Source organism: Pelodiscus sinensis, chromosome 1 (genome assembly GCF_052426305.1).
Source record: "Pelodiscus sinensis isolate ZL-2025 chromosome 1, ASM5242630v1, whole genome shotgun sequence".
NCBI lineage: Eukaryota > Metazoa > Chordata > Testudines > Trionychidae > Pelodiscus > Pelodiscus sinensis.
This window is the reverse complement of record NC_143052.1, coordinates 220,792,265-220,812,823: the sequence shown is the minus strand read 5'-3', so window position 1 is coordinate 220,812,823 and position 20,559 is coordinate 220,792,265. Positions and strand designations below refer to the sequence as shown.

General features: G+C 41.8%; 1 protein-coding gene across 3 annotated transcripts in view; it reads left to right on the top strand.

The window, feature by feature from the left end:
- CLCN4 (Cl-/H+ antiporter 4) overlaps nt 1–17,024 on the top strand; it is a 78,425-nt gene extending 61,401 nt beyond the window's left edge. For 2 of the 3 annotated variants that reach the window (XM_089775230.1, XM_014572063.4), the window contains exons 9-12: nt 189–375; nt 4,470–4,868; nt 11,542–11,758; nt 14,117–17,024. In XM_089775230.1, the coding sequence (XP_089631356.1) occupies nt 189–375; nt 4,470–4,868; nt 11,542–11,758; nt 14,117–14,207 (894 nt within the window). In that variant the 3' untranslated portion in view covers nt 14,208–17,024. Of the gene's footprint in view, nt 1–188; nt 376–4,469; nt 4,869–10,082; nt 10,163–11,541; nt 11,759–14,116 lie in introns of those variants that run through there. The other variant, XM_089775231.1, reaches the window with a different exon arrangement.
- The last annotated feature ends 3,535 nt before the right edge of the window (nt 17,025–20,559 follow it).

Genomic DNA, 20,559 nt, shown 5'->3' with positions numbered 1-20,559 from the left:
AGTCATTTTCCAGGATAGGCTGTAGATTGTCAAAGATCTACAGCCACACACCACACATACACTCATCCAGGAAACTACCCCTAAAACAAACCTCCAATAAGGGATATTAATGCTCTAGTGTCATATGTCTTAAATACATAACTGAGACCTTTTGGTCTAAACTCTCACTTCTTTGTATTTCATTTCAGATCCCTTCAGGCCTTTTTATTCCTAGCATGGCTGTGGGAGCCATGGCTGGTAGAATGGTTGGAATTGGAGTGGAGCAGCTGGCCTACCATCACCATGACTGGATCATCTTCAGGAACTGGTGCAGACCAGGAGCAGATTGTGTTACCCCAGGGCTTTATGCTATGGTGGGAGCTGCAGCATGTCTAGGTACTGTGTGTGTGTGTGTGTGTGTGTGTGTGTGTGTGTGTGCGCGCGCGCGCGCATACATGCACATGCTACAAGATGATTTCCAGATGTACTGTGGGTTTGTTAAATGGTTAAGAGAATTTCATGCTCATGGAAGCATGCAAAATTGCCACTCTGACAATCCTGGAAACAAATTATATGACCAAGCCACAGCACAGGCAGTAGCACTGAACTCTTCCTTCCATTGCTCCTATCAATATTCTTTAAACATAGTTTAGGGAAGAGGGGGTTGTCACTGCCCACTTAAACTTAGTCCTCTCTCTTGGATCAGCCAAAAGGGACATCAGTTGGAAACAATGGGTGGGTGGGAAGACAGTTATTAAAAAAAAAAAAGATTTTTTTATACGAAGTGGAGGAAAAGGGAATCCCTCCCAAGAGGCTTGCTGATTTTTGATGGCTGTGATTTCCCCTGTATTGAACTGGAATTACTCACTGATATAAAATATTCCACTATTCAGCCAAGGGAAACAATCATTGGTCACTACCAATTTTGCCCAATTTGAAATCATTGCTCTAGAACTGAAAGGTCTGTAACCCATTACCAATCACACAGGCTATATTCAGTCTTTCATCTCGGATTATAGGTCAAAGCCTGGTTCCTTTGAATTCAAGGAGAATTTTGCTATTGACTTCAATTGGACTGCCACTCAGTCCTAAATGCTAATTGGTAAAGCAAGACCATGGATATAAACTAAATCTCATATATCCAATGTCTAATTGTAGATGGAAAGGAAATGTGAAAATATCAACCCCAAGCATATTATTTCTTCTCTCATTTTTTACCTGACCTCTATCTTACATAATTTCCACTGCCACTTGGTATTTGGACTATGCAGTAACGCTCAGATATATATCACAGAGTTAAGCCTTGTCTACAACAAAACCTTCTTGTGCAGCTATATCCCGTTCAAGAAAAGAGTGCTTTTGCTGATACAGCTTATGCTAGTACTGTGAACAAAACAAGCTATTTGGCAAAAAGACTCCCTTTCCAGTTAAATTATCTGTCTCACTAGGGTTTTTCCTGGCATGGATATGTCATTTAGGGCAGTGGTTCTTACACTTCAGTCTGATTCACCGCTCGAGCTCAGACCACCCCCACTTCCACCCTCTAGTCCCACAGCAGGGAGCCCACACTGGTGCTTCAGCATTATGCTCTCTTACCCCTCCTCCGTGACCTCCCACAAGGCTGGAGCACCAGTGCTGGCTTCCCTGGGGAGATGGGAGGGATATAGGGAAAAAGCCCTGAGCCTCCCCGCCAGGTTTGGCTCATGGGGAAGAAGCAGAGCCAGAAGTCGCTTTCCGCACTGCCACTCTCCCTCGCTCTCCCCTGTCTTGGGAAACAGCAGCACATGGACGCGCTTCCTGGAAGCTTTCCCCTACTGCTCCCATTGGCCAGAATTGCAGCCAGTGGGAGCCATGGGAGGCTGTGCCTGTGACACAATGCCTGGGAATGGCATGGACCACAAAAGAAAGTAAGTGTCCCCCATTCCTCTCAGGTTCAGATCCTGCATCCATACCAACCGCCTCCTGCTGAGACCCCACACTCGGCCCGCTCCTGCACCTTCCCTCTCCCAGCCAGACATCCTACCCCCAGCCTGCTCCTGTACCCTCCCCCCAGCCAGACATTCTACCCCCAGCCTGCTCCTATACCCTGTCCCTGGTCAGACACCCTTCCCCTAGGCCACTCCTGCACCCTTCTTCCTGGCCAGATACCCTACCCTCACCCTGTTCCTGAACCCACCCTTTCTCCTGCACATTGAACCCCTCATTTTTGTCCCTACCCCAGAGTCTAGGAGGGTCCACAAAATCATCTTACCCCCATAAATCTGGCCCATGGGAAGCCCTGAACTTCAGTCCTCCCTGTCCTTCCCCCTTGCCTCGTGCAGCTGGAGCACCAGAAGAGTGAGGTATCTCAGTTGGGGGGCCACATCAGTGAGGGTTGGAGGGTTTTGGAGGGGTGTTTTTGCTTCTCATTTGTGTGGTCCCCAGCTGATTTTTCTGTGGGTCAGTGGTTCTCAATCCAAAAAAGGTTCCCCACCTCTGCTATAAATAAAGAAAACATGGGAATCTTTTTGTGTTGGACATATATTAATATTTTACTTTATTTAAAATGAAGTTTGAAAAATTAACATGAGAAAGTTAAAGCACTTAGTCTGTTAAAATAATTTAATATTTCCTTTCTTACTAGTTAAATTAAACTGTGCTCCCTAGCTGCAGCACTAGCAAAGTGGTTTGGGCATAATTATGTTCTTAATGGCGAGTTTCCATTAGGAACTGGTGATCTATGGAAAAGTTTGCACAGAGCCAGGTGGGCCACGGGCCAAAAAGTTTGAGAACCACTTATTTAGGGCATGATTTTTCACACCCCCAACAAACATACCTATGCCAGCAAATTTTAAGTGTAGTCCAGACCTTAGTGTAATTCAGTAGGCTTCCAATGAAAGCTGTACTCCGGGAATCACTGGCAGATAAGTAGAATCATTTCTGATGCCAGTCATGGTAGGAACCTAATGTCAGAAACCTAAGCCAGCCACAGTTGTCCTTTAATATTTTTTCTTCAGCATTTCAAAGCAGAGTGTATCAGTGTAGACATTTCAATTTCAATTCCATATTACAGAAAAGTTATTTATTGTGCATCCATTACCAGGCAATCATATTCTGAGTTTACATGTCACAAATGGCTATGTAATAATTGTAACTACATAGTGTTACTCATGCTGTTATATAAAAAACCCCAACTTTTAATAACCTATTTTCCTATTTCTCTAATCTGAACAATGGCACTGTATTTTGAGATCTAAGAATATCAAATTATCAGTTATCTTTCTGACACAGGAGAAACACACACAGTTGTTATGAAGTGATTATGTGATTCTTTATATCCCACAAGACAAACTTCAGCAGTAAACAGTTTGCTTATAAAATGACACAAAGAAACCATACTAGAGTGTGCTGATTCTAGAACTGATCTATATACTGAGGGCATGACAGCAAAGCTACAAAAACACATTTCATGGGAGCTGCTTACGATATGACAAGCAATTTACAGAGCCTCAGCAAGGAGTATGCTATGCTTAATACAGTTCACTTAATGTTTTCTTTTCTTGGAGTGTAATCTTTAATCAAGTATGTGTTCAAGTTAAACCTTCAACATGCTCATAAATAAAGAAGTCAGTAATGAGATTAAATGTCTGCAGTAGTTATGCCTGCACTTGAGCACTGATTTTTTCCCCCAAATATGGGCCGAGTAGTTTAGATTGATCCCAGTTGAGGTTTGAGATGTCATGTATCAAGTATAGTTCAGATGTGTGTGTATTTTTGCTGTTGTGTCAGATTATAAAATCATGACTGGTGTGGAAAAAGTGAATAAGGAAAAGTTATTTACTTATTCTCATAAGAACTAGGGGTCTCCAAATGAAATTTATAGGCAGCGGGTTTAAAATAAACAAAAGGATGTTTTTCTTCACTCAGCACACAGTCAGCCTCTGGAAATCCTTGCCAGAGGATGTGGTGAAGGTAGGACTTTAACAGGATTCCAAAAAAAGCTAGATAGATTCATGGCAGTTACGTCCATCAATGGCTATTAGTGAGAATGGGTAGGAATGGTGTCCCTAACCTCTGTTTGTCTGGAAATGGGTGACAGGAGAGGGATCATGTGAGGATTACCTGTTATGTTCCCTCCCTCTGGAGCACCTGGCATTGGCCACTGTTGGCAGACAGGATACTGGGCTCGATAAACCATTGCTGAGACCCAGTATAACCATTCTTATGTTCTTATTTAAATAATTAAATCTTCAAGCATGCAGGTACTAGAGTCTGTAATTATCTGCTTTTCACATGCTAATAAACTTGGGTTGAGCATGTTATGGTAACCTTATCTATTCTAAATACAGCACATGAAATGGAAATCCGTATCTTCAGTAAACACACAGTGAGGGGTTTAAATAATTCCATGTCTTTATGAATATAAGCTACTGGAAAGCCAGAAGAGTTGATAAATATATAGGTTTTTGTTGTTTTTTTAGGTGGAACCTGAATGATCTTTCTCTTGGCAGGTGGAGTTACCAGAATGACTGTCTCTCTGGTGGTTATTATGTTTGAGTTAACTGGAGGCTTGGAGTATATTGTACCTCTAATGGCTGCAGCTGTGACCAGCAAGTGGGTAGCAGATGCCTTTGGGAAAGAAGGGATCTATGAGGCACACATCCACTTGAATGGTTACCCCTTTCTGGATGTTAAGGACGAGTTCACACACCGAACCCTAGCAACAGATGTCATGAGACCTAGGCGTGGTGAGCCTCCACTCTCCGTCTTGACACAGGACAGTATGACAGTGGAAGATGTGGAGACATTAATCAAAGAGACCGATTACAATGGCTTTCCGGTAGTGGTTTCCAAAGACTCAGAGCGTCTCATTGGTTTTGCACAGAGACGGGAACTGATTCTTGCAATAAGTGAGTAAAGAGTACAATTTAGAGTGTAATGAGAATGTAACAAGTATTAGTGATACTGTAAAGCATGAAGGAATAAGAGCAAAACTGAATGTTTACTCCAAAAGATATGGAAGGCTGTTTCTACTGTTCTTTACAGGAATCATGCCAAGCAGCTTCCCTGTTATAACACATGCTGAAGTAAATCTGAGGGAATTCTGTTGAAGACATTGAAGTTGAACCAGTTTCAAACTGGTGAAAGCAAAGTCATACCATGGCCATCTCTAGTCTCCAAGTAAACTTCTTGTCCCTGTCAGCAGTAAAAGTCCAGAGATAGCTGTGAACCCCCGCTGCTACATAATGTGCAAAGTGCTGGTGCCACACTGTGTTACTTTCTGTTAGCACATCATAATTACGCTAATTTGCAAGCATTTAAATCTTGCAGACCTTGGTGGCCTGAAAGACCAGTGGTATAATTTTCATATGAGTACGGGAGAGGGAGCCCCTGAATTCTTTGGAAAATAAAATCTATAAGTAGAAAACAGCAGCTATTTTAGTGGCAGGCCTTCTTGCTTACAGGGACTTTTTCCACAAATCAAGAATTGCTCTGTAACCCAGGTACTCTTGCCTCATTTTAAGCTGTTCTACCTACAAAGACCTTCCCTAGCTCTACAAAGGGGAGTAAATGTTGCAATGCTGAGCTTTGTAATACAGATTGGACCTCCCTGGTCGAGCTCCCTTGGGACCTGTGAAGACCAGAACAGGGAATTTGCCGGATCAGGTGATGTCAGGGCTTTGGCTCTCCTGGGGCTCCCCTCTTGGCCACTGTCTGGCCAGTGCACTGCCCCCAGCCTGCAGGCAGGGCCTCTGGCCCCACTCTGGCAGCGGAGCTCTGCTTCCAGCCAGCAGGGATCCCTGCCCCCAAGTCACCAGCTGTACTCCAGCTTCTGGCCGGGCTCCCTGCCTCCAGGCCATGACTTGTTACTGTCAGCTTCTATTATTTACGTTTTTTATTTCCCCTGTCCAAAGCTAATAATTGCCCCTGCCTTGATTCCCCCCCTACCCTGAACCCCTCAACCCTTCCTTCATTCCAGCATCCTCCACTCCCTGCCCTGAGCCCCCCCAACCCTCCCAGTCCCTTGCCCTAACTCGTGCACCCCTCACCCCCTTCACTGAGCCCCTAACTCCAGCATCCCCAACCCCTGTACTGAGTCCCCACCAAACCCTGTGCCCTCAGCCCCCTGCCCTCACTCCAGCACCCTCCACCCCCTGCCCTAAGCCCTCCAACCCCTCCAGCCCCCTGTTGTCACTCAAACAGCCTTCACTCCCTTCCCTGAGACCCAACCCTTCAAGCCCCCTCCCCTGATTTCCAAACCTTGTGCCGTCAGCTCTCTCTCCTGCTCTCCCTCCAGCACCTTCCACCCCCTGCCATGAGCCCCCCCAACCCTCACATCACCCTGCCCTCACTCCTGCACCCCCACCTCCTTTTTGTTCTAGAAAAAGACAGATAAACTGCCACAAGCTACCAACGAGCTCTACCTATTGTTTGGATCACTTTCCTTCTTTTATTAATAAAAACTTATTTTTCCTTCGTTTTTGAAAAATATAATAATTTAACTAAAGCATGTATATTTTTCTTTTTTTTCCTACACAAACCCCAAAATCCATTACTTCACTTACAGACCTGAGCAACTATGGTATATATGTTAGTATTATATATATATATATATATATATATATATATATATATATATATATATACACAGGCAGTCCCCGGATTACATGGATCCAACTTACATCGGATCCCTACTTACAAACGGGGTGAGGCAACCCCGCACTAGCTGCTTCTCCCCAGCAGACCAGGAAGACACGAAGCTAGCTCCACCCCCCTCAGCAGACCAGGGAGACACAGAGCGGCTTTTCTCATCAGACACCTCAGCTTGAGAATAAAGGACTGAGGGAAGTGAGGTGTGGGAGAATAAAACTGAGCTCTGGAGAAATGTTTGGCTAGAGTTTCCCCTACAATATGTACCAGTTCCGACTTACATACAAATTCAACTTAAAAACAAACCTACAGTCCCTATCTTGTACGTAACCCGGGGACTGCCTGTATATTAAGCACAAAGGATGGAAAAACTCTTTGTGCCTACTTGCAATTCACTTCATCATTGTAGGTTTAACAGAGTGCCAGAAACTCAAAAGTTATTGGATTCATGGAGCAGATGAGAGAAAAGAATTCTGGAGCCCATTTTCTAGCTATAATACATATTGCAGCCTACCTGTAAGCTACAAATATGTTTGTTTTTAGCTACATGATCAAGAGGTGGGTGGTTTAAATGGTTTGTGAACTCAGGCTAGTTTTGTGATGATCAAAAATAGGAAAGTGCAAACATCTAACAGAGAGGCACCTGGCTCATCTAACTGTAAAAGACAGCCAAGTAGTTTAAGGCAACCTGCTTTTTTGAATAGCCTCAACTCAATTGGCTCATCTCCACCTTTCTCTTCCTTACCAAAAACATCACAAGGAAGAAATCCTCAAAGTAATATTTTCAGTAATACGACAATTGTTCAATCTTACAGGATAATTAAGCCACCAACTGTGAAAGTGTCCCTTTAAATCTTAGTTTTAGCTTCAGTCTGTCACTTTCTCACACCCATACGAAAGATGCATCATACAGCAGTCTCAGAAGCAGCGGTGAAAGTAATTTAAAATGTCTTACAGGTACTGTCCTATTGCAACTCAGGTCCCTGGCAGCTCTTTAAATAGCTCCCTGCTGGCTTCTGCCACAGCTCAGCCGTCTCTTGCCGGAGCTGCTCATCAAAGCGCACCTGCTTACTTTCATCTCTGCTCAGAAGAGCAAAATACACCAATGTCTGAGAGTTGATGAAATATATAAAGGCCAAACATGGCACATTTTATAAACTACATGGAGTTTGCATTTTATGTCATTTTCTTTCTAACTATTCTTAAGGTGCTCCCCACCTCCAACTCCCTAAATTCCCTTGTGAGCCTTTGAAAATACAAATGGGATGCACTGGGCCTGAACCTTGTCTGTCTAATAATCTTGTGTTGTCATGCAGTAGGTGTACAGCGAGTTGCCATGCGGAATTGAGGGCCTGTTACACGAATGTAACACCAATATCAGTGACAAGAAAAGCTGTAAACGGACACAAACAAGGCCTGTTAATTTAAAAGTAGCGAGATCAGAAATCTTCTGAAATGGGTATAAAAAGAGAATTATACTTTTTGATGAGGCTAAATGGCAAGAAGGCTGGCTTGTTTGCAGGGAGGCATATAGATGTGTGGTCCTAACTCTAAGCTTTTTATTACTAGTGCAGAGTTAATTAAATATTTAAGCTGTTACACATTTTTCTACTGAAATACTTTCCTCTCAGAAAATGGTTTCTCTGAAATCCAGATTTTCCGTGTGTGATTTACAGGCAGTGCTAATTAAAATCTCTTTTAATTGGCCTGGAGCAGAATCAAAAATTAAAAATCCAAGAACATTTCTTCATAGATAAGCTTTCCTAAATCATTTAGGATTTGTTGGCTTTACATGATTGTTATTCCTCCCATTTCTGCTGAGGGCGGGCAGTAGTGCGAAATAACAGCAGCTATTTGCCTGATTCTTGATCTCATATTACACCACTTTTGCAATAAACTGGCCCTCATGTTAATTTTTATAATATATGGTGATTTTATACAATTTAATGTGTCTTTTATAAATCAAAATCATAATTTAAATTGTATAGCTCAAAAGTATTCTATTCTATTCTATTCATGCCCTGCACCATGTTTAAGAGGAATCTTCCAGCAGGGCATTAGGTTATATCACAAGTATCATGTGTCTTGTTTCCTTATTTATCTCTTCCTTGGGATTTAACTTCAACCAGATGTTCTTTTGTCTATTAATTGATTTCTGCCAAGTACTGAGCTAATTTCATGACAGTATGAAGGATAGATAGAGCTGTGTGTCATTTGCATGCTGTTGGCATTTGAGCATGTGATGTCTTACCAATTTTTCTAGGTTGCATGTGAATAAGGCTGGTGAGAGAACTGAGCCTCCATATGAGGATTCTGATGGGGGAGAGCATTAGTTCCTTTCCCTGCATTTTGAGACGGTTCCAGTAGAGAGGACTCCAACCATATTAGTACAGTCCCCTGGACCTCCCTCAGGCAGTAACTCATTAGTTACATCTATGGCCACCTCCTAATACACATTTAAATACTACCGATCTTGTCCACAGTTAGGGCAAAAGTTATCTTTCACATCATGTCAGATAAAATAAGTTAACTCATTTTATTGTGGAACACAGGTCTCCAATGTAACTACACTCTGAAGAAACAGTACTTTTCTTGTGGTAGCAAAAAATGAGAGGGGCAAATGGAGGTCCGTTTAGCTAAGGAGACAAATGCACATTTTCAATATAAAAATGATTGATTGCAAAACACTGATTTTGTATTAATTATGGCGAGGCATGACTAGCTATCACATCAGACTTAATACCATGTTAACTCAAACAGGGAAACTAACATGTTGGTTAACACAGTGTACTTTTCCATTACAGAGAAACCTGCGGTATGGGATCTAGGAGCTACCTAGGTTAACCAAGTTGGGATTTGAAACTCATCTTGGAAACTTAGATGTAAAAGGCCATTTCCATATCTAGTAGGACTAATTCTTCCTCTAAATCTGACAGGAGTCATCTGCTGTGGATTACTCTGGTTCAGTGGAGCCAAGAAATATAGTTGCCCTTCCTTGGGGGCTGTTTTGCTCCTTGGGCTAAATGATAGTTGTTTTGCACACTTATTGACCAAAACATATCTGTAGTAATTACTGTATTTTATCACTTCTATAATTTCCAAAAGCATATGCCCTATGAATACATTTCACCCTATTTATGGTGCCACTGAATTTGGACCAATGTTAATTTATCATTTGCAAAAGTACTGTGTCTAGAGACACGCATTTTACTTTCAGGAGTAAAATAATGGCATTGACTTATCAGTGTTTTCCAGTGTCATTGTCATTTTGTGGGGAATAGTACTCTTGGAAAAATAGTAACCAAAATGTCATTGCCTTTTTCTTCCAATGTAGGTAAAGGAGGGGAAATAATGAGTTGGCTTATTCATGGTTCTTTAGGTGAGGAACATTTCTTGACCTGAGTCAGACTAAATGAACCACCCTTTAGCTAGATGATGTAAACCATAGCATAATATGTCCAATATCTTTGCAGGCACATTCACTTTTGAAAGTGAGATGTATAAAGCAAGACAAGAAGATACATGATTAGCATCATTCCAGTAAATTGCAATGGTATGTGTAATATATGGGATAAGAAGGTTGAAAGTCACATGACACAGTGACATTAGGTGTGAACTGAAGCCGTTTTGATTCCAGTGATATTATGACAAAATGATCTTTCAGAGAAAAATAATATAGCAGGAATGTGTTGGAAATCATTACTGTCTGCACATTACACATCACAGAGCATGTTTCTGCACTTTGATTGATGGAAATGAGCTCCAAGTACATATATATTTGCACTTAGTGTCTCCAATTTCCTGTGTGCCTCTCAAGAACAGAAGCAATCTGAATCAATCAAAAAGGAAAAAAGGTTAGAATTAGCTATGATTTCTTTTAAAAAACCCATGTGCTTATATTAGGGAAAAGGGAGGTGTCTATTATCATTCTTGAGATTTTGTCTGATCTGTTAGCACCATCCACTGAAGAGTACAAATGAACAGCCAGTGGAGAGGAAAGTGTAATGAAAACCAGCCATTTCCACTTTGATAATAATTATAAAGCAAACTGTCAGAGGTGTACTTTAAGTGACAGGTTTGTAATAATAGTCATAAAAGCCAGACTTGATCAAAGTGCCAGTGAGAGGGTCACACCCTGGGTGAATCATACAGAGATTGCATTGTCTTACCCACTAAAACTGAGGTGCATGTGAAAATATGCACAGTTGAGAACTGAGGTGCTCAAAATAATTTAATTCAGTACTTCCCCCACACACTATTGGTCTTTTTCCATAAAGAAAGAACCACACCTTTTCCCAACATGACGCCTGGGTAAGCAAGCTTTATATGAGGAAATATACAGTTTCTAGGGACAGACTCTGTGCTCCAACCTGTGGGCAGGGCATTGTGGTAGCTCAGCAATCCTGGAATGATGACTACATCTCACCCCACCCCGAGTGAGAGTTTTGCCAAATGGATCTGTTTACAGATTGAGCAGCTATGCCCATGGACTGCCCCTCCATGGTGGTATAGAAGGCACAAGGTCCAAATCAGGTGCACATGTACAGCAGACGCTCCAGAGTTCCACCATGTTGGAGGTCTTCCATACCGCTACAACCTAGGTGAATCATACAGAGTTTGCATTGTTTTACCTACTAAAAGCGTGCAAAACATTTGAATTTAAGGGGAATGATGACAGTGAACATCCCAGCCTAAGAAATAGCAAGTTGCTAAAGCAAAATAAGAGTCACTATACCCAAAACTGTCTTTATATTTTCTTTGGGGTAAGAGTCTTTGAATTACTGTGGCGACCTGTGAAATGTGAGTGATTTGCTTGGTAATCCCACATTCTGATACTTTGGCGTATCAAAAGATTTCCATCTCACTGTTCATTTCCAAGTACTGGTGTACATGAGTTTGATCTGCCATTTACCCAGTCTCTTTGCATTCCAGAGAATGCAAGACAGCGTCAGGATGGGGTTGTGAGCAATTCCATTATGTATTTCACTGAAGATCCACCAGAGCTCCCAGCCAACAGCCCTCACCCACTAAAGCTCCGTCGAATTCTCAATTTGAGCCCTTTCACGGTAACTGACCACACGCCAATGGAAACGGTGGTAGACATCTTTCGGAAACTTGGACTCCGACAATGTCTTGTCACACGCAGTGGGTAGGTATATAGAGATGAACTAACAAGATTAAGTACTGAAAGGGGATGAGAGTGCCACCATAGCTTTGCTGTAACTATAATAAAAATCAGAGGGGTAGCCGTGTTAGTCTGAATCTGCAAAAGCGACGAGGAGTCCTGTGGCACCTTATAGACTAACTGAAGTGTAGGAGCATAAGCTTTCATGGGCAAAGACCCACTTCGTCAGATGCATGTAGTGGAAATTTCCAGAGGCAGGAATAAAAATGCAGGCCAGGATCAGGCTGGAGATGACGAGATCTCCAGCCTGATCCTGGCCTGCATTTTTATTCCTGCCTCTGGAAATTTCCACTACATGCATCTGACGAAGTGGGTCTTTGCCCACGAAAGCTTATGCTCCTATACTTCAGTTAGTCTATAAGGTGCCACAGGACTCCTCGTCGCTTTTGTAATAAAAATAGCACTTTTGCTTTTCAAAGGAATATATAAAGAGTAACTAACCTTCAACAGCTTATGACGTCAGCTGGGTAAATAATATTATTTTCTCTATTTTAGAAATGGGCAAACTAAGGTAGACAGGTCATGTGTCTGCCAAAGGTACCAGAAAACAGCTAGCTAGAGTTAGAATTAGCTTGGTTGTCATTGAGCTCACAGTCTATGTTCACTTCTATGCCCTGTATTGTAATTTAGGTGCCATATCTAAGACAAGGGACAATAAAATAGAGATGCTATCAGGCTGTTGTCCCAATATATTTTATTTTCAAACCATTACAAATGCAGAGTTATCAAAATATCACTGTTTGCAAAGGGTTTGCTTGGCTTCCAGGCAGATTGAAGTGCTCATAAAAAATGTGATGTGGATGGCAGCTGAGGAAAATAAATCTATTCCGTTTTGTCTGACTCAAAGGAAAAGTGCATGTGAGTTAAAACTGCATAAAAGACAGATGACAAAAAATGATCCAGAACATAAATTGAATCAAAAGTGTGAAACAGTAGCTTTGTTTGTACTGGGAAACTTTTCCCAACAGCTCGACATTATTTTAAAAATTTTGGAGACACAATCCAGCCTGGGCACTATTGATCAGAATAAAGTTTTGACACCTGAATAAAACTCGCTTGCTTTCCACAGGTGCTGAACATCCACAGTCAATTTCAGTGGTGGTGCTCAGCAACTGTGAAAATAAAACCTCTGATTTGGAATATTTGGAATTTAGGTGCCGAATATTAAGACTCAGGCTTGGAAACTTTTGGTTTTGGTTTCTACCTCTAATAGGTTTTGAAGCATCAACCACAAATATTTCACAACTGAATTGAAAGGCAAAACGACAGTAAGAATGATGGGGTTCCAAAGTTCAATATTTAACTATTTTCAAGAGTTGGAAAGAAATGCTTCATAACACGAGGATATTCTGACTCCAGTGAGATGTGAGATATTAGACATTAAAAGTGTCACACAGTCAGCACTTCCATTGCTAATTAATAGCTTACTATGGGTGTGTTTAAACTACATGGCTCCGTTGATGGAGCCATGTAGATTAGGCTGATCAGCAGAGGGAAATGAAGCCGCGATTTAAATAATCGCAGCTTCATTTAAATTTAAATGGCTGCTGCGCTGAGCCGACAAACAGCTGATTAGCTTTTTTTCGGCTTAGCGCGCTAGTCTGGATGCTCCCGCGCCGACCTGAAAGCCCTTTATCGACCTCCCCGTTATGCCTCGTAAGATGAGGTTTACCGGGGAGGTCAATAAAGGGCTTTCATGTCAACAGGGGAGTGTCCAGACTGCCCCAATCTGCCGACAAACAGCAGATCGGCAGAGTGGGGCTGCCATTTAAATTTAAATTAAGCTGCAATTATTTAAATTGTGGCTTCATTTCCCTTTGCCGAACAAACAAATCTACATGGCTCCATCGACGGAGCCATGTAGTTTAGACACACCCTAAGGGTCAGATTCCAAAACTCTTATTCATATTGGATGCTAATTTCTTGGTTAGTCCCATTAAACTCAATGGAAGTAAGGTGCTATGCCCTGACAGTAGAAGCATTGACATTTGTAAAAAAACAGCCAAGCTGATATTCACTCTTGTGCAGGCGGCCAGCACAAGTCAAGGGTCGCACTTGGTTATATGTTGCCTAGATCTTGTGCTGGTGGCCTCCTGGTTGGGAGTGAATTTTATCCTGATAGAATTTAATTATTCTCTCAAACAAAATGATGTTGCATTAATTGCAGTTCTTGGTTGACCTCAGACCAGAATAGATTCCCCACAAAAGGAGATGAGAGCTAACATACTTTATTATTTATAATAGACATAATTTGTACTGTCTTGGTTGTCATCATTAGGTAGGAATTATATGATTCACCTTTCCTTTCTTCTTCTCTTTTAGAAGGCTGCTGGGCATCATAACTAAAAAGGATGTGTTAAGACATATGGCTCAAATGGCAAATCAGGACCCTGAATCTATCATGTTTAACTAGACTGGTGACAGAAGATGGGAAGAAATAGTCTTGAAGGACTCACTCCTAAATTAATACAAAGGCTGCATACAGTATTTTGTTTTATTTAAAGGGAAAAATACAGTGTGTATGAGAAGTGGCCTAAAACTAAACTGTAACAGTCAGAGGATTGGATTCAGGAAGAGACTTATTTAATCAGGTAGGCAGGTTAGAAGTTCTCTATAGCTGCAAACAAGCTATATTTCTTCAGTGAGTTTCCGGACAACTCTGCTGGAATGTGTGATTTGGTCTGAAATGATATAGGTTTAAAGTGATATGATATGATATGAAGAGAAGGCACCAGGAGTCCTGGAGAACACACCAACATTCATACTGGTGTGAAGACTAGCACATATTTATAAAAGTCAGTTACAGCTGTAAAGCTTTGTGTTCCAAACTAGAAAACCAAGCATGTATGATTCATATTGATTTATTTGTCACTGATGTCATGGTTATTTATTTACTACTGAATTATACTAAAATATTTTCTTGAGAAAAATCATCCTGTTTATAGAGAAGTTTGTCATCTTCATTTATTTTTGTAAAAGTTAATTGAAGCTGGAGTGGAACTAATGCTGTAATACACTTCCATTCACTTTGGACATCCTGCCCTTTGTTCCCTGCTTTAAGCCATTCAGTTTTACTCAGTTTAGCCGTTTTGTCAATCAGCTCTTCCATTATTTTTTAAATGCAGAGACTGAATTATGAGAATTCATGTTTCTCTATGCAAAATTGGTATGCAGGAACTGTAGTGTTTAGTATGATGTAGTTTGCTATTACCATGGAAAAATGTAAAAAGTGGGGGAGATTTTCAAAGGCACAAAGGGCAGGTAGGTGCCCAACTCCCATTGAAAGTCAATGAGAGTTAGGCACCTGTCTCCCTCCATGTAAATAGAATGAAGCTCTCCAGTGATTTCTGCCCTACTTCCGTTTATTCCTTATTCCTCCACTGGCAATTGTTTGCACTTACTAAGAGATCTCGCACATTAACATAGCATGGCTGAAATATTTATTTTCTAGAAGAGTTATTCACTCTTTAAGTTGCTTGTACCATGTACAGGATTCATGCTGCAACCCTCCAAACTTGGACAAGGCTGTGAGAAAATAATTGTTATTATATTGTGTTACTTATGTCGCTAGAATATGAGGTTCAAAATAAAATAATTTCAGGTATGTTGGGATTACTATGCTAACCTGGTCCTAAAACCTTCCTATTCTGGTGCTCTGTGGGATGCAGAATGTAGGTATTTTGTGTTTTAATAGACTGTAACAGTCTGAATGCAGACGGCCAAATACTATAATCATTTAAGCTCTCTATCTCTGGAAGAGAGGAGGCTATTTTTAGTCGCATTAGAATTTCAAAGCCGGTGGCAAGGGCTGCCTTTGAAGACTGTCGCCAATAACTACAGATACCCTATGTGATTATCACACCAAAAAATTATGCCTTACATAATTCCCATAGTACAAGCCCTTTGTGCTATCATTAGAGTTTTATGTCCATATAGTATTCCCAAAAGGCATCTCAGAATTTACCAGATAAACACTTGCACTACAGATTCCAGCTATAAAGTATTTAATTGATTCTGCAGAATCTAAAAAGTTTCACAGAGCTTGGTTAATTTAAAAATCAGGAAGTTACTTTAGTGTACAGCTCAATTTATGCAACTACAGTTCAATACGTGCTTTCAAGCTATTCAACTGAGGATGATGTCAAACCAATGGGCGAATAAAACCTTTGATAATGAATGATGCAAGTTCAGTATTACACATTTGATATGCATGGACTGTGCTCAGTTAGGCTCAGCTTTTGACATGTATTTGAAGTGTTCTTCACCAGGAGGTCTCCTGTTAAAGAACAGAACAAGGGTAACATGCACTAGTCCCTTATTTGACAGTCATTGTAATAACTGCTGATTTTTTGTTTTGGTGAAGCAGAATACAGACCATTCAAGAACTGTAAAAGATTACATTTAATTCTGTATTGGAATGACTGCACAATAATAAGTATTATTTTGCTTTGTTTTTTAATTGTAGAAAGCAGTCTACATGTTGCACCTTATTGAAAAGTAATTTTGAAGTCTATTTTAAAGTGAAACAAGATTACAGTACTAGCAACAAAAAATGGTCATATTGTTAAATGAGCGAAGAAGCATTTATATCATGTGTATCAGTATAACTTTGGATTTCACCACATGACCACTCAAGCTTGTTGGATGATTTGGGATATCTCTGATTCAGTTTTTTGATTGCTAAAGTTACATATGCAGTTGATCAACGCCATATGACCTTCAGCCAAATAGTCTTACCCTGTATTTAGAGAACAACATTGCAGTACACCATCTTACTATTATGAACTCTTAATTTATTTTAAAAACATAAAGAAAAAAGAGAGTGTGTTCTCCCACAAGGCTGTTCTGTTTGCTGTCTTCTTTAAGCTAGTTTAAGGCTGCTAATTCAAATTCCTGTGTGAGTTCAATTTTTGGTTGTGGTTAATAATTACATTTCTGGATGGGAGCTAGCTCAATGAATGAAAATCCTGCATGTATAACTCAGGCAAAAACTCCCATTAATTCTGTGCCTGAGAATTGCTTTCAATGAAAAGAAACAATGTGAGATTGGGCTCTTCCTGGTTAATGTCACTCACAGTCGTAGACTTATCACTATATTTTTATGTAGATGGGACAATAAATCAAGGGGTTGACCACAAAGAGCTTTAAAGATACCAAGGCACTTCTCCAGAAATTAACTGTGCTAACCCTGACATCTTGGCAATATTCCAATTAAACTAATTGCTATGCATCTGGCCTAAAAGTTTCCCTACAGTCTCCACTGGACATAATATTTTTTCTCCTCTTCCTTTGTGCAGCTGAGCTGTGTATTGCTAAAGACCTTTGAGAGATGGTTGCATTTCAGAAGCAGAAGACTTTGTAAGTGGGGCATAGATTGTTGCAAACCCATACGGTATGGGTGGCACATCTCCATATTTACAGTGGTGTCCAGAAGCTGAGGAGGAATTATATCAGAAGCCACTGTGAAAGAATAAAAAGTGGAGCAGGACCCACAAATTGGCCATTATAGAACCTTGAAGCTACATCCTGGTGTGGTGGCAGTCTTAGCGCCAGGAGCTTTTACTTGTGGTAGTAAACCTTTCTTGAAAGTTCATACACAGGATGTATGGGTATGTCTACACTACCCCGCTAGTTCGAACTAGGAGGGTAATGTAGGCATATCGCACTTGCAAATGAAGCCCGGGATTTGAATTTCCCGGGCTTCATTTGCATAAGCGGGGAGCCACCATTTTTAAAACCCCGCTGGTTCGCAGCTACACAGGGCACGAACTAGGTAGTTCGAACTAGGCTTCCTAGTTCGAACTACCGTTACTCCTCGTGAAATGAGGAGTAACGGTAGTTCGAACTAGGAAGCCTAGTTCAAACTATGTAGTTCGTGCCCCGTATAGCCGTGCTGCACGGGGTTCGAACAAGCGGGGTTTTAAAAATGGCGGCTCCCCGCTTATGCAAATGAAGCCCGTGAAATTCAAATCCCGGGCTTCATTTGCAAGTGCGGTATGCCTACATTACCCTCCTAGTTCGAACTAGTGGGGTAGTGTAGACATACCCTATGAGAGATCTGGTGCTCTTCTCTCACATCTGTGCTTCACCAGCCCTCTGCCAGATTCTTTCCTCTTTCCCTGAACTTTCCCTGTCCTGTATCAAGGAGGAGACCAGCCATGTGGCCTGTTGCCAGCCCCATTCCTTTCTTTCACCTCATTCAACTTCTTTTTTTTTTTTTTAATCTCCAGACACCACTACTTCCCTCTGCTGTCCTGCATTCTTGTATCAGCTCCAAACAGTGACCGGAGGCAGTATCTTTCCAGGTCTTCTCACCCCATGCTGGGGCAGGTTCCATCCAAGCACAATCTTAAAAGTCAGGATATCCTGCCCAAGGAAAATTATTCCACGGTAATGAGGATCCTCTGGTGAGCTATAGGTTCTTGCATCATTTCCTGCTGCTAGCACAGCAAAGGGAAGAGGACTTGGCTGCAGGGAAGGGGGTGTGACTGAGCATTCTTGAACTGCACTGATTGCTAGCTCAGTTTGTGACCTCTTGAGGCCATTAGCATCCAGCCTAAATTAGGCAGCTCTCCAGTGCAGAGGCAGTAGCCTGAGCTGCAGCTGTTGGTCATCTCAGCCTGCCACCTTCAATCTGTCTTGTACTATGTACACTTCAGCCAGGGTCTGGACCGAAACACATGTAGCTAAGAACAAACAGAATCCCTGTGGTCACAATTCTTTCCCAGCCCAGAAGTGGTTAACTGGCTGGAAAGAGACTACCATATGTGAAGGCAGATAGGGGATGGCCACATTTTGGCCTCTCTTCAACATTATATTTCATTAGAGAAATAATTCCACAGGAAAAAAAAAAACACCTAATAAGCACACAGCACCTTGTAGGGATTTCCAAAAGCCCCTGGAGTCAGTTCCTGGCTTGTGCAGTGAGATGAACAACTGATGCATGATCCGGACTTTGTTAGGGAACACATCTTTTAAGGATTGCAGAGCTTTTCTTAATCCAAACAGATACAGTAAGGAGAGAGAGAAATACCCACCAGAATCACTTTCCTCAGATTGCTGAATGGACTAGGCATAGTCAGGGAACAATGCTCTGTTGTGTCAAGTGCATGTAGGTATACACAAATACACAGAAAGCCTGACAGGATGTCACCCATTCAATGCTGGCTCCCTCCATTACTAAGAATGAGTCCCATATTGCCCCCCCTAAGGAAAACTGAAATGGCTGGGCCGGGGGGGGGGGGGGGAGGAGAGGCAGGCACTATAGCCACTGCTACTTTCCTTTCCTGCTGTTTCCATCAAAATAAGCCCTTTCCCTAACCCAGACATTCTAAAATGTCACTGCACCTCAAGCCCTTTCTGACCATCAAAATTGCTGCACCATCCCAGGAGGAGCAACTGAAGTTTGTGCCCTGGGGTCCCAGCTGTGGGGTCCAGACCCCAAGCCCAAGTTATAATGGGCCCCAGGGTAGAGGCCAAAGCCCAAGGGCTTTGACCCCAGGGGCTAGTGCTTGGGCTTCAGCTTGAGAGCTGGGTGGAAGTTCAAGTTTTGGCCCCAGTCAATCTAAGAGCCCTTGGGACCCCATTAAAATGGGGTTCCAGCCCACTTTGGGGTCCCGACCAGTGTTCCCTGTAAGCTCTGCACTTGTGCGGCCACTCAGCAGAGATTCAAATGCCGCCCAGTTGATTAGCAGAGCCCCACAGCCAGGTTTTTGTTTCTTCTGGTGGTGCATATTCACACATGCCTTAGTACACACAAAAATTATTCCTTCTGTGGATGGACAAGATAAGAGGGAATATTGGTCCCAACCCACAATTTGAGAACCACTGCCCTACACAGTTGCCAGCATAGGCTGGATTGGATCATTGACCGTTTCATTAACAAAGCTCTGTACTGTGCAGTACTATAGGCTACTAGCAACTGATTAAGTGATGCGAAATTTTTTGAAAAAGTAGAAATTAGTGGATTGATTGCAGTAAAAATACCATGGAATGAGACCATCCCAAATAATTAGGGGGATGAAGGCTTTTGGCTGAATATGGCTATAATTTCATGGTTTTGAGGTCAGCCACAGAAAGTTTTCCAGTCACTGGAAAAGACATTTCCGGGTGGTACTTGGATTATATGATGAAACCTCATGCTTTAGAAAATACAACTACAAACTTCAATTTGTGTACTTTTTAGATAATTGTTCATGCTTATAAATTAGGAGGTTAACACATTGTATTTCTAGTGTGAATTCCATCACAAGGAACATGCTAATGAATTAAGCTTCAACTATGCAGTAGTATTAGTACTTAGCCTTTCTATTCCTCTGTTCCTGTTTATATCATAAGGTTGATGGGGAGGTAACTGAGTATGGTAGAGGTGGCATAGAACCTGGACAACCAGTTTTTCTGCCTTCATAGCTCTCGGTGCCTCACAAAGGTCTTCCCTATTTTCCATTTAGTGGAAGTCACTGGAGCAGCTGGTGGGTGGGAAGAGGCTAAAGTCACCTACTCTACACAATTCTCGCTGTTAAGGGCGTTTAGATCCAGCTTTCCAAATTGGCCTCCAGTCTTGGGAGTCTCACGCCATCTTTCTGACATTGAATGCCGAAACAGTCATAGGAGGAAAACACCTACTTCTAGTTGTCATTGCCCAGAATATTGCATCATCGCCCATCTGACTCAGACCTGGTCACCTTAATCCATGGCTTGTGGATCTACCCTGGGAGCACACAAGGATGCTGCTTAGCAACAAGCTAGCTATAATTGCTCTCGCT